Genomic DNA, 13,156 nt, shown 5'->3' with positions numbered 1-13,156 from the left:
TCCCCGTGCTCGCAAGGGTTTCCCCCCCGATAAGATAAATTGATCATTATTATGAATGTTTATATTGTCAAGTTGAAAAGGTCTATACGATTTGCATTATAATAATTCTCTGTCTCTCTCTGTCTGTCTGTCTCACATTCTTCAATTTTGTTTCAGGTAAGTATGACAAGATTTCATGTAATCGGGTAAGTATAGGACACTTTGTATTATGTTTGTATTATGTTTCAGGCATTCTATTGTCTTAATAACTGTAATTCATTGCAATACTTGTCTATATTTTAGGTAAGTATACACTTCATTCCATTTAAGGTTTTTGTTACATTAATCGCTCTGCATGTCTCTGTCTACACTGTTCAGAAAGATTCCTCAACGTATCTCCACGTTGCTATATTTAATTGCACCAACCTTTTGTTTAGTGCTTGAGGCTCTTCAATCAGACGCAGTACCTGACTGTAAACATACCAGCTGAGATCTCTGCGAGGCATTTTGGCCAGAAATGTGCAAAATGTAGAGTCGTCACTCTACGGCATTGAAATGGTGTCAACAAACTCTTCTGACCTTGTCTCGCAGAGATCTCAGAGCCTCAAGCACTAAACAAAAGGTCAAATCCAGCACCGGGTACAGGTGGACCCAGATGGCCGATGGGTCGTGCCTCCGAAAAGGGGAGATGTGTATGTTCAGTTGCTATTGCATGCACTCATCTGTGTTTCAGCTGCTGACAGCTGAGCACCATGGGAACAGCTGTATAGCTGTCATAGGGGTGTGCAAAACAGTCGACTTACAAAAAAGAACCTGTGGGAGGATTTCAACAAGATAAATGCGACAACAGTGCAAAATATTTCACTATAATATTTCAAAGCGAAGAATTTTTATTTTTTTTATTATTATTATTAAATATATTTTTTAATGTTGCCCCCTGTGCCAATGAAAATGCCCCCCCCCCCCCCACCTCCTGCACCCAACGGAAAACAGCCACATATACACACAGATACAGCGTCGATCGGGGTAGAAATACAGTACATATCAGATCAACGATAAAATTTATATATAGTGTTCTTACCTTGTATCTGATGTAATGCAAAAGAAATAATCCAATTATCTGATCGCCATTTGAAGTGCTGGGCGCGGAGGTCCGTGCCACGTTCAACAGCATTGCATATGAGGGGGGGGGGGGGGGGGGGGGGGGGGGGGCAGCCTCGCAGATGTATTTTTTTAAATCAGGTTAACTCGCCTGATTATTTAAACCACGCCCGCACGGCTTGGATCGTCCCAGAAAATAAACTATACCATTCCCAGTGGAGTGCAATACTAGCCGGAAGGCGTAGGGGGATCAGGCTGGATGGATGAAAATGAATGGATATCGCTAATAAAATAAATTATTAAAACCCGACTATACTTGTGATTGGCGCTCAAGCGATGGCGAGTTAACCCGACTATCATCGTGACTGGCGTCCAATGAGTTAATGATCCCCTTGGAAACAACATCAACATTCAAGGGTGTGAAAAAGAGTCAGATGACGTTTGCTGTCAAACGTGTTTCAGCCTACAGTGTGTGTGTGTGTGTGTGTCATACAGGTACAGCTCTGCGTAGCAATGTGCGTAGAGAGGTGTTTGTCCCCTGCAAACGTATTTAAGATCAGCAAGTTCACATTTAAGGCGCATCTCTTTGAGACAGCTCTCCCAAACCGTGAGCATTTGACAGAAATGGCTTCGAACAGTGAGACCGCTGAGCTACTGGAGAAGCTGAGAGGGAAATGCATCGTGAGAGGACCGTCTGGGATGAAAGCCTTGGGACGGTAAAGTAAACAACATCTGCACCCATCAATAATCCATATGACATTAATGAGGTGACATTGATAGCTTTGCCACTGTTGATCCTTTCTCCTGAAGCATGTTCAAACGCTTCGATAACGATGGTGACGACAACGTAAGCCTGAGTGAGTTTGTGAAAGGCCTGGACGATTACAGAACCGGTCTCACCCACGAGGAGGCCCAGAAACTGTTCGAGGCGTTCGATAAGGACGGCAGTGGAACCATTAGGCTTGATGAGTTCCTGAGGGATCTGAGGGTACGTGACGCAAGCAGGCTGTTTGACACAGGCACAATTTTGACAGTGTACTGTATATGAGCCAACAGAATCAAAATCAGAATTTCTCTATTGCCAAGTAAAGTTTGCACATACAAGACATTTGTTTTAGTCATTTGGTGCAACATTAACAGACAATTATGGTAGAATAAAATAAAATGGAATATATAAACCAAATAAAAATAAAAGTACAATAGAATATAGGACAGGGCAGTACAATACGCTGTATACGCTAAATTATAATAAAAATATAAAAGAATAACAGATACAGCTTTGAAGAATGTTCAACCGAGCAATGTGAATGCATTGTAAGAAGAGTCAAGTACTATTCTGTCCACATTTCATCAATTGTCCACTAGCCTCCCATGCCCAGCGTCAGGACAGAGGTGGTCCTCCAAGCCTTCAAGAAGCTGGACAAGTCGGGAGACGGCGTGTTGACCGTGGAGGACCTGAGAGAGAGCTACGACGTCAGCGAACACCCCAAGTTCACGAGCGGCCAGAGCACCGCGGAGCAGCTGTTCATCACCCTGCTGGAGGCGCTCGATACCCCCAACGACAAGGACGGCAAGGTACACACAGAGCGTAGACCTGGTACACACAGAGCGTAGACCTGGTACACACAGAGCGTAGACCTGGTACACACAGAGCGTAGACCTGGTACACAGAGCGTAGACCTGGTACACACAGAGCGTAGACCTGGTACACACAGAGCGTAGACCTGGTACACACAGAGCGTAGACCTGGTACACACAGAGCGTAGACCTGGTACACAGAGCGTAGACCTGGTACACACAGAGCGTAGACCTGGTACACACAGAGCGTAGACCTGGTACACACAGAGCGTAGACCTGGTACACACAGAGCGTAGACCTGGTACACACAGAGCGTAGACCTGGTACACACAGAGCGTAGACCTGGTACACACAGACAGTCATGTTTTGTCATGTGTGTGTATGTGCACAGCATGTGTATACAGTGACAGTGGCTGGTAATGGTAATCGGAAGGTTCCCGTTTTGGTTTGATTCCGGCTCCTCCTGGCAGCGTGTCGTACTGTCCTTGAGAAAGACACTCAACCCCTAACTGCTCCTGATGAGTTAATTAAATAGACTTGTCCATGGATTATATCCAGGGGTGTGTTGCTCATGGGACGGGGTTGCACGCCGTGCAACCGGCTCTGTGAGCAGAAGCACGCGCACGCACATGCACGGATGTGCGCGCACGTGCACACAGGAATGCGCTGCACTCGACTGATGCGCCAACTCGCTAAGTACCCCTGGCTACTTTGCATAACAATAGCGCCGGTCGTCAGGTGTGTTCAAATACGTTCTCAGATACATTCACACAGAACTTGTGAATGAAATGTCTTACATTCCATTCGTAGAGGCAATTAGGCACCGTCTTTAGTCTGTGCCTATGCGAGAGAACATTTATGAGAATGCGCGGGAGCGCGCGTGCATGTGGCGTCATTAAAACGTGCAACCAGCTTTGATATCAGCAACGCAACACTGATTATATCACTCCAAGACCCCCAGACCCCCCAGGACCAGCACCCCAACCCCGCTCCTCTGCTAGATAGTGGCCTTTACTTTATCGGCCGCTGTGACCCACAGCTCAATGCTGGCCTGTCCCACCCCAATTACACATGCAGTAGAGATTTCCATATAGATGACATCCAGTAGTGTCAGAGACCAATTAATCAGTGTGAGTTTCTCAGGTTCCTTCCACCTCATAGCTATCAGCTTCTTGGCTGCAGTAACGCCCGCCAATTACAGAATTACAGTCTATTGTTTGTGTAACGAGTAACACTGGTTCTCAACCTGGAGGTTGAGAGATAATTACAGGGTTGTGAAAAGTATTTGGCCTACTGTGGATGCTCTTTTTAAATAATAAATATTTTAATCTAAAGCTCTCATCCGATTATTAATCAAGATAAATACCCTTAACACTTTGATTGCCAGCGTGGCGTGCACTATTTATCGTTGGATGCCACCACCCACTTCAATGATAGCGCTCTAAATGCATAATCTCTGTCTTAAATTATGGCTATGAGTCTAATCTGCCTGTCGTTTATCAATGACTTGTTTGCAGTCAACATTGTCGAGACGGATTGTGTTTTTTCTTTAATTTTTAATCGGTTCATTTCCGTTTTATAGCATTTTGAAAAGCCCTCGTTTTTCAGGAAAATATATAGATTCCGTGATAATCGCCCTTTACTGGAATATTCTGGCATACACAAAAAACGTTCACGTCGGCAGCTAAAAATTTCAGCATGAGCTATATTTTCTGCTCCCAAATATTTGAAAATTATATTATTTTATTCTAATACAATTGCTCAGAGGAAAAGTTTTATTTTAGACCTGTATCCGGGTCTGACAGCACTACAATTACATTTTCATATCATAATATCTTAACGCAGAGGCTGAGAGACTCACTGAATGTATCTTGTGATTATTATCAATTTTCGATGACGACAACAACCATTAGTTATTTCCTGGTTGACGTGTTTCCGGACGTGATCTCACACGAATGCCACTCGCTCAGCCAATAGACGATTAGTTTTATTAGTAGGCAGCTGTAATCCTGTCTCTTGAGTCCCTGCATTCATCATTGTCGTCATCACGTCAGTCCCCACTCCATCGCCCTTTAGGCATCATATTTGAAGACGCTAGGTGCATTTATTTTGCTATGTGCATTTTTCAATTGGCTGCGTTGCGCACTGACTGCCGGGCGATGTTTCCATCGCCCCAGAAGAGAGGGGATGAACAGGAAGCACAAACAATGATTTATATTTTATATATTACACGTTGAGATGAGATTCACTTTATTGTCATTACACAGTACAAGACAGTGCAACGAAATTGTGTACGTCCAACCAGGAAGTGACAATCAACAATCAGTTGAAATAATATATAAATAAATCTGTGCAATGGTTAGCACAATGTGCGATGGTGAGAAAAAAGATAATTAAAATAAAAATCGACATAAGCTATGGGCTATATACACAGGTATACAGTGAGGTGCAGTGGGCTAAGTAGTGTTTTGATTCAGTAGTCTGACATCTGAGGGGAAGAAACTATTTGTGGTCCTGTTGGTTCTGCCTGGGAGGCTGTGGTACCATGTCCCAGAGCGAGTACCCCGCAGGCGGGTGAACAGTCCATGGTTGGGGTGAGAAGCGTCTCTGATGTTCCGTGCTCTCCGTGAGCACCACTTCTCATAGACCGATGAGATGGGGGGGGGAGTGGGGTCTTGGTGATGCGTTGGGCTATGTTCACTACCCTCTGCAGTGATTTCCGGTCATTTACACTGCAGTTGCCGTACCAGACTGAGATGCAGGTGGTAATCGTACAGCGATAAAAGTTTGCTAGCACGGGAGGGGGTTAGTGGAGTTTGGCCAACTTCCTCAGGAAAATTGTCAACTGTTTCTTTTCTGGCTTAAACATCTAGCCCAGGGACTACACCTGAAAACTAGCAACGCTGCTAATGTTGGCATATTTACAGTTTTTTTATTTGTATTAATTTATAAATGTATAAACTGTTGATTAATATGCACTGTCCCTCAAATAAACTGAGTAAACTAAAAACTAAACAAAAAATAGGCGCTTGTGGGCCTTCTTGACCAGGGTCGAGGTGTTGGTGGTCCAGGACAGGTCCTCAGAGATGTGGACTCCCAGGAATTTAAAACTACATACCCACTCAACCTCCTCTCCATTGATGTGGATATTACACGTTATTGTGCATTTTAAACACAAACATACTTAAAATGTGTAATTATTATTTATTTTAAAAATGTTTATTATACTTTTAGTGGTCGAAATTATAGAAAAATCCAAAACCACTTTCCACCAGGGGGAGTCGGCGCACTAGCGCCCTCTAGTGACCAGCCGCCACTGTCCCCATCTCATTTTAGCATTTTAATGTTTGCATTTTGTACTTTAGTTTGTATATTGTATCTAGTAGTGCTTGGTCTTTACTCTTTTTACTGTATGAAGCACAATCTCAGGGGGGTCATACAGAACCAAGCATTCACTGTAATGAACATGTACCTTAATTAATATATGTGACAAATAAAACAAAACTTGAAACTTTAACTAGTCTTCCATGCCCTGCAGGTGACCGAGGAGGAGTTTGTGACCTGCTATAGTGGATTAAGCGCCGCCATCAAGAGCGACGAGAGCTTTGTGAAGATCCTGAAGCGGTCCTGGAAACTGGATTGACATTTTCCATGAAGAATGTTTGTGTTAAGAAAAGCCAGATTTGAAATGGAGTTAATGTATTTCAATGGTGCTCACACACACATTTGTCATTGTGTACTGTACTTGTGCTGTATAACGACAATACATTGAATCTAATTTGTCATCTTCGCTACATTCTTAATGACCCACGATTAAATTGTGAGATTTATTAAGTTGTTTCCATGTCTGAGCGTTTTTCATCTTTCATTCATCATGAAGAGGCATGATAGATATAGCCTACCTTTTTCCATACAACAGTCACCAGTAACAGTAAGACTGACTAAGATTGGTATTTAAGTGTTCAGGATCTCGGGCCCGTACATTAAGATGCAATGCATCGCCTGACAAGGACCAAGAGCAGATGTCATCGCTCCAACCTCATGACTGCTCTCTCAGGACTGCTGGGCCTGCGGTAGTAAAGTCCTTGTTCATGGGGACATTACCACGGAGCTGTTGCTCTTTTATATCCATACATGGGATGGCAGGCAGAGGCGGCAGGCAGACAAATCATGACATGAGATTTGAAATGTAAGTTTAACTTAACAGGCGCCCCTCGAAAATTGGCCATTTCGGTTTTCGAGGACTGCATACTTTTTTTGCAAACCAAAATACTATACTTTATAAAAAGTATGCATGAGCCTGGTCTCTTTTGAAAGATGACATTCTGACATTCTGATACAATAAGGAAAACTCACCTTTAGTGCTAATGAAAGAGAGTAACATAGGTCTGAACCCGAGTTGTAGAAAAACTTGTTACTCACATTTTTCTGTAGTAGTTAGTAGTCCAGAAGTAGTATTTCCCCAGAATGGCTGGAGGCTTAAAAAACCCGAGATCCATAGCCTGAAGTCTTATGTAGTACGTTATGTATGTACATACATACATCCAGATTTCATAAAGATCCGTTGAGAAATGAGTGATTAGGAGTGATTTTGGTCAACTGTGTACAAAAGAAAAGCTCAGTTTTCTCATAGACTTCAATTCATTCTGCGGTTTTTCTCTTCCTGTTGTCTCTTGCAACTTTTCACCTAGATCCCTGATTCGTACATCCCCAGGTGGGGTATCATTGGAAAGCCACACTCATTGGCTACAACCCTGTCCAATCATTTTTGAGATCGCCAAATGATTGACGGAACTAGAGCCCCAAGAGTCTGTAGTATTTGCGCAATACCGTGTACTTCGCGTGTACTTGAGAACCGCTGAACGGATTCTGTCACCTGAAAGGGCTATCGACAGGCAACAATGTAATAAAAAAAGTCAATCAACGAACTCGATTCTTGTACCGGATCTCCTCCCTGGTAAACAAGAATACCCTGAAGACTCTGGCAGGAGCACTCATTCAAGGGTACTACGACTATGCTTGCACCTCATGGTACCAAAGCACCTCAAAGGCACTAAAAACCAAATTACAAACATCTCAAAACAAACTAGTCAGACTACTGCTTGACCTGACTCCTAGAACCCACCTCACCCCTGCACACTTTGCCAACCTAGGATGGCTTAGAGTAGACGACAGAGTACAGCAACTTGCAATGGGCCTGGTCTACAAGATACACTACACGACCAATGTACATGTCAAAATACTTCCCAAAGGTCAGTGAATACCACGATCACAACACCAGAGGGAGCTCCACAAATCATGTAAAACCCAGATTCGGCTCAAACAAGGGACTAAACACGTTTCGCAATTATGCCACAACAATGTGGAACGCCCTACCCAAAGCTGTAAAGGAATGTGAATCACTACCCACCTTCAAAAACACTCTCAAAGAACACCTACGGGAGACTGCAATTCAAAACTGGCCCCTACAAATGTCCTAACCCAGTTGTACAATAAAGACCAAGCATGGCTTTGTCAGTATTCCAATGTACAGCCCCACCCAACCCCACCTACCCAACCTCCTCCAATGTACAGTTTCTATGTCAAATGTATGTCAGTATTCCAATGTACAGTGCCCCCCCCTACCCAACCCCCCCCCACCTCCAATGTACAGCCCCACCCCACCTACCCAACCTCCCCCAATGCACAGTTTCTATGTCAAATGTATATACTGTAGTGATTGTTAATGGTACATAATTCACCCACGGAACTATTGTTAGGAACAAGAGTTCCGCCCGAACATTATAGGAGGTGGCACTTCCTGCCACCACAAGTCAGTCGACTGCACGCAACGTAGCAGTAGCATGTTGTATTTGTGTACTGAATAAATGCTGTTCGCTCTACCTCGAGCTACCGTCTCCGACTCTCATCTCTCGGCACTACACTGGTGACCCCGACATTGGTCTCGCTGAAGTATCAGGGACCGAACCGAACATGGCAAACGATGCCGTTATTATTCGATTGCCAGAGTTTTGGGAGCATTCTGCGGCGGCGTGGTTCGCTCAAGCAGAGGCGCAGTTCGCCCTACGAGGGGTTGACGACGACGCCGCGAGATATTACCACGTCGTCTCGAGCCTCGGGAGCACTACAGCGGCGAGGACGGTAGGCTTCATAACAGCTCCGCCTGCACGGAATAAATATGAGGCGTTTAAGACGCACCTACTCAGAATATTCGAGTTGTCACAGTCAGAGCGGGCCCGACGCTTGCTGGCTTTACGAGGCTTGGGGGACAGCAAGCCTTCGGAGCACATGGAGATGATGTTAAACCTGCTGGGTGCAGAACGGCCTGATTTCCTGTTTATCGAACTGTTTCTCAGGCACATGCCGCCACACGTGCAGACGGCACTTGCCAATACAGCGGCTACGGATCCCCGTGCTTTGGCAGGAGAGGCAGACCGCTTCTACCTGGCCACTCGACACTTTGCCCCAGGGCTAATAGCCTCGACATGCGGTTACACGCCGCAGGGGGGAGGGGCGAGGAAGATCAGGAGCAGCGCTGCCGCAGGCCTGTGTTATTACCACGCACGTTTCGGCGCGAGGGCGACAAGATGCCGTTCCCCTTGCACTTTCGGCATAACGCATAAACGCAGACACCTGCGCCCAGTAGCAGCGGTGAGCGCAGGTATGTCGAACCGGCTGCTTTTCATTAGAGACACACTCTCCGGTTGCAAATTCCTCTGCGACACCGGAGCTCAGAGGAGCGTCCTGCCAGCTACAAAAGAGGACACCGCCGGCGATGATAGAGGTCCACGCCTGACGACCGGCAACGATACCCCTATCCGCACCTACGGTACAAGGACCGTGGAACTGTGTTTTGGGGGCCAGCGGTTCACGTGGGACTGCATCACGGCCGACATTTCGTTCCCACTACTGGGGGCAGATTTCCTGGGTGCACACGGTCTCCTCGTGGACATTAGACATGGCCGCCTAATAAACGCACAGACACGGGCTTCGTTGGCATGTGTCCGCGATGAGGCGACATACGGCGGCCTTCTTACAGCTTTCACCGACCACGAACCCCTCACGTTTTCTGAGTCAAGGGTAGCGGAGCCATGGTCGGCACGACAAGAGCTCACGTACGATTCCGAGTGCGCCGCGAGACACGTCGCCGAGAAGCCCAACGTCGTCATCGGAGCTGTACAGCCGGACCTCGACTACGTCAACAGGGGCTCGGAACAGGCCTCCGAACACGACATCCAGGCCCTCGGGACTGCAGATTCCAGTCTACGCCTGGAGGACGTCGCGATTGGTCACTCGGGTCCGACGCTGCTGGATGACCTATCCACCGGACACCCTAGCCCACAGGCCCCTGAGGACTGGCGAAGGCTCGCCTTTGAGGTGGGGTACAACCACCACAAGATTGAACCCGCCCACGTAGACATTTCCCAGCCCTTAGAGCTGGCCCTCTCCCCCCGCCGAGGCCGTCCGCCGCTACCCCGGGACCCGCCAACGACGGAGCCGCCGTTGGCCTCGTCGACGTCTGTGCCCCCGGGTGTCGGGGAGGACGCGGGCGCTGGCGCCGCCCCTACCTCCCCGCCCCTGGCTTTCCGCACTCACCGTGGCCGGTTCATGCCCCCGGACGCCGTGGAGGGCGCAATCGCTTGCACCGCGCCCTCGGTTGTCCGCTCGCGCCGCGGCCGGGTCGTTGTCTCTCCCCGCCGTGGGGATTTGGACCATGGATGAATTCTGGGGGGGCTTGTGTAGTGATTGTTAATGGTACATAATTCACCCACGGAACTATTGTTAGGAACAAGAGTTCCGCCCGAACATTATAGGAGGTGGCACTTCCTGCCACCACAAGTCAGTCGACTGCACGCAACGTAGCAGTAGCATGTTGTATTTGTGTACTGAATAAATGCTGTTCGCTCTACCTCGAGCTACCGTCTCCGACTCTCATCTCTCGGCACTACAATACACTCTTTTTCTGGATTTTTTTAGTATCACAAACAGTACTGTATTTGAAAATCTGGTAATCATAAATGTATAGATGTAGCAGTACTGTCTATCTGTATGTCGTGTGTGTCATATGATGAATTGAAAATGGGGGACCCTGATGGAAACAAGACGAAAGTCTTTCTCAGGTCTGCATCCTCTTAACAATTGTATGTATTGAGCTGTACTGTACTGTACCCATTCTGCAATCTGTTAATAAACTTTTCAATCAATCAATCAAAACAAATGGGGCTTTAATCCGATATATATATTGTATTAAAAAATATGCACACCTGAGCCACTAGAGGTCGCCAAAGTGCCTGTAAATCGCCCTTAAGAGGGCCCGCGCTTGCCAAGAGGTTTTAAATGTCTTAAAAAGGGAATTTTGGTGTAGGTTACATGCATGTGTCACCAAGGTGTTTAATACGAGAGTAGAATGAGTATAATAAGTATAAATTGTATACGTCATGCACTTGTCCTAATAAACTAACCTACACTGTAACACGCAACACTTTGATGAACATTGTTACTCAGCTGACAGAGTTGTACCCTTCTTGCTGTCTTGTCGTACAGAACTTGTAAGTCGCTTTGGATAAAAGCGTCAGCTAAATGACTAAATGTAAATGTATATGTAGAAATTATAATATATTTAAGAGCTTGAAATAAGTGAATAGTAAATAATAAATATAAAATCAATGGCATGTGTAAAGTGCATATATGTGCGTATGTATGTCAGTGTCATTTTGTGCTCTCTTCCGGGGGTTAGGATTTGACAGATGGAGCATGGCGGATACTGAGTGCTGGTAGTCCTTGTGCTTCATGGATAATGGGTTGGAGTGATGGCTTGTGGACGGCTGTTGAAATATCTTTGACCGATTATTCCTTGCCCTTGCTTGATGGTTCCGATACCATAAATCTGCTGGGTCTGTGCTGCTATTCCACCCTTGTAGTGTTGCCATATCTCTAGCCCCGCCCTCTTTTCTGGCTTCTCTCAGACAAAGAGGGAAGCAGCAGTTGTGATTGGAGGATCAAGAAGAGGGTGGGGCTTATCTCCACATGCACAATGTGGGGGCGTCATATCCGGTTACGTCTTTAGCCCCGTAGACTTCTTCCGGTCCCCTCACAAATTAATATTGAGTTTAGCAACATTTCTCCCGTCAAATAAACAACTTTATAGTCAGTTTTTTCTTTCGAGAATATCAAACGTGGGTCTAACTGTCTAACAGATGCCACGTCGATACTAATCGAGTTATGTATTGGATTTAGGCAGAGCTAAATGCTAATGTGGCTAACTAACAGTAAACCTTTTTACATGAAATACAGCCCAAAAACATTAGAAAAAAGTGACAATAAAGTTGTTTAATTGACGGGAAAAAGTTGCTAAACTCAATGTATTGTGATGGGACCGGAAGAAGTCTACGCCCCCACATTGTGCAAGAATCACCTATTTTAACACATTGGTTGCCAGCCGGATATGGCAATTTATCGCTTGAATGCCACCACGTTAATTAATGAGGACGAGCACATTTGCGAACGCATAAACTATATCTTAAATTATGGCGTCTAATACACCCGTCACTTATCAATGACTTGCTTGCAGTCAACATGTACGAAACGGATTTTTTCATCAGTACATTTCCGTTTTATACCGTTTTGAATACGAGTATAGTTTGAGATTTCTAGTCATTCCAGAGAAATCCGCAAAAATAGCCATTTACTGGAATACACAAAACACATTGTAATTTTCCGGCTGATTTATGATTTATGAGCGTTTTCAAATAAACGCTAGATTATCGAGAGTATTTGTGTTCTTATGCACGATACAAAAGCGGGCTGAAAAATCATTTATCCGTGCCGCACTCAGCGCCACGCCACACATGTTGTGCAATCTGAAAAACAACTCCGATTAACCCAAAACTGGTCAAATAGATTCCTTACCTCAGATCAGATGTTCTGCAAAAAGATTAATCCAATTCCTGATCGCCATTCCAAATATTGATCGCGTTTATTGATCCAACGTTATAGTCCGAAAAGCATGATCCAAGCTGCTTCCAGCTTCGCCAGTGACTCTGGTAACACAACACTGCTTGCCAGAGGTGGGGAAACCCTTGGGCGGAGTTTCTCTCTGATGCACTTTTTCACTCAATCCAATGATGTGCATTACCATCCGGGAGACGATAGGGGGCGGTATTTGCCCTTTGAGCTCAGAGCCATTCCCAATGATGTCAGGCTGGACGGATGAAAAATTAATAGATCTCTCGTTGTTGGCACCCAATGTGTTAAGGTCCTATATTTTATATATTACAGGGTATCTGCAGGTTTTAACAAGTTCAGTATAAGACTTTAATACCAATTTCACGACCATACTGTACTAGCAAAAAAATAAAAATAAAAATAACACATTGACTCACTGAACTGGCTGCTGCACTTGTGCGCCAAATTAAATTCTCACGTGTTCCATACAAGCTCTCACCAGACGCATCAAGCTCCTGGTAGCCCCGCAAAAAAACGACTTACAAAATACAAA

The 13,156-nt window shown here is 45.5% G+C and overlaps 1 protein-coding gene across 1 annotated transcript; it reads left to right on the top strand.

Annotated features, from left to right (window-relative positions):
- Nucleotides 1–1,586: 1,586 nt before the first annotated feature.
- LOC311238827 (calcyphosin-like protein) lies at nt 1,587–6,476 on the top strand. The gene is made up of 4 exons (XM_084327029.1): nt 1,587–1,796; nt 1,891–2,068; nt 2,446–2,655; nt 6,197–6,476. Exons 1-4 carry the CDS (start codon nt 1,594–1,596, stop codon nt 6,299–6,301), a joined length of 696 nt encoding a protein of 231 aa, XP_084183155.1. The 5' UTR covers nt 1,587–1,593; the 3' UTR covers nt 6,302–6,476.
- Nucleotides 6,477–13,156: the final 6,680 nt, after the last annotated feature.

The sequence above is a fragment of the Notolepis coatsorum genome, assembly GCF_963971535.1.
Source record: "Notolepis coatsorum genome assembly, chromosome: 13".
Taxonomy (NCBI): Eukaryota; Metazoa; Chordata; class Actinopteri; order Aulopiformes; family Paralepididae; genus Notolepis; species Notolepis coatsorum.
The sequence above is the reverse complement of the archived record's forward strand: the minus strand, read 5'-3'. Positions and strand labels throughout refer to the sequence as shown.